The sequence below is a fragment of the Propithecus coquereli genome, unplaced genomic scaffold (genome assembly GCF_000956105.1).
Source record: "Propithecus coquereli isolate 6110/MARCELLA unplaced genomic scaffold, Pcoq_1.0 Scaffold516, whole genome shotgun sequence".
Classification (NCBI taxonomy): Eukaryota; Metazoa; Chordata; class Mammalia; order Primates; family Indriidae; genus Propithecus; species Propithecus coquereli.
The window spans coordinates 1,256,714-1,258,456 of record NW_012151019.1 but is presented as its reverse complement, the minus strand read 5'-3'; the positions used below and the strand labels follow the sequence as shown (position 1 = coordinate 1,258,456).

The 1,743-nt window shown below is 35.8% G+C and overlaps 1 protein-coding gene across 1 annotated transcript in view; it reads right to left on the bottom strand.

Annotated features, from left to right (window-relative positions):
• Positions 1–854: 854 nt before the first annotated feature.
• Positions 855–1,743, bottom strand: part of GOLGA5 (golgin A5) — an 18,909-nt gene continuing 18,020 nt past the window's right edge. The window contains exon 8 of the mRNA XM_012656730.1: positions 855–880. Within this exon, the coding sequence (XP_012512184.1) occupies positions 855–880 (26 nt within the window). The remainder of the gene's footprint in view (positions 881–1,743) is intronic.

Here is a 1,743-nt window from a genome sequence, read left to right as displayed (position 1 = left end):
ATTTTTCCTTTTTATACTATCAGACAATACCATTACATAAAAATCAAGTTTACTGAGGTCTAATTTACAAACAATAAAATTCACCCCAGTTTTTAAGTATAAAATTAGATGAGTTTTGACAAGTGTGTAACCACTATCACAATCATGACATAGAGCATTTCCATCACGTCAAGAAGTTCTCCCGTGGCTTCTGCATTCAATCCCCTTCCCCCATCTCCTGACAACCACTTACCTGCTTTCTACCGTGACAGTTTTACCTCTTGCAGAATGTCATATAAACAGAACCATATAGTATGTCATATTTTGTGTCTGGCTTTTTTCACTTAGCATAATTTGTCTGAAATTCCTCCATGTTGTAGCATGTATCAATAGTTGTTCCTTTTTATGGCTGAATAATATTTCATTGCATGGATATACCATAACTTGTTGATCCATTCATCCCTGATGGATATTTAGGTTCTTTTTAGTTTTCAGCTTTTCTGAATAAAGCTGCTATGAATATCCAAGCACAAGTCCTTATGTGGCCCTGTATTTTCATTTTTCTTTGGTAAATACGTAAGAATAGAACTGTTGGACAGAATAGAACTGCTGGATCATATCATAAGTGTTCAACTTAAAGGAAAAAACTTGCCAAATTGTTTTCTGCATTGTTTTCTAAATAGCTGTACCATTCATTTTGTATTCCCACCCTCAATAAGAGAGTTCCAGTTATTCCACACCCTTGCTAACAATTCGGTATTGTCAGTCTTTATAAGTGTAGCTATTCTAGTGGGTATATAGTGGTATCTCATTGTGATTTCAATTTGCATTTCCCTAACAGTGATGTTGAACAGCTTTTCCTGTGCTTATTTGTATCAGGCAATATCTTGTACCCGTTTTGCTCCAGCACCGAGAGAAGACAGTCAGAGGGAAAAAAAGAAATAATTGCAGATTTACTAACAACTGCATGAATGCATTGGTAGTTTGTGCAACAGATACACTGAGTCAGAGTCAGGCCAGAATCTAAGAGCTAAGCACATGCCGATCCAAAAATATGCCCAAATCACTGAAATACAATGTAGAATGGGAAAGAAAGAGTAATTAGAGCTATTAAGCACTTTCAAAAGCTTTATGCTTAATTGTGCAGACAGTAAACGAGTAAAGCAGCAGCACATAGCAGCTGTCTGAAGCAGTAAAGGTGATACAGAAGTAAACTGCTAGAGACTCCCTTAGACACTTAGCTCAACCTGCTCATTTCATAAATTGAAAAAATCGAGATAAATAAGAAAAGAGACCATTAGACAGGTAACGAGGGTAGGAGAATCACACTTTACAAGAAGGTATGCCTGATTTCTTTCAAGTTCTGGGCTCGCAAAAATTTAAGGTTGAAATTACTTAAGTTAATAAGGAGCACTAAAGGACTGTTCGATCCCAAGATTAAATACTTCACATCTAAAACATCTGATTACTAGATAAATAGCCCACAGGTACATTCGGCTCCATTTTCCTTTATTTAACTCCCTTGTTTTAAAAAGGGCACTGGGAAGAGGTACGGCAAAACCATCTGCCATGATAAAATGAAAATTATCTCGCTAACCATCAAGAATATCAAATTGTTGCCTTTTAATATATAAGAGTTCTGTGAATAAATTAAAATGCAATTTCTGAAAGGACAGCTACTCTTATAACTTAATTATCTAAAACAGCCTATGATGTACCCTGCAGGTTGCTACTTGGTGAGTTTTTCTCTTACTACTTTGGAAA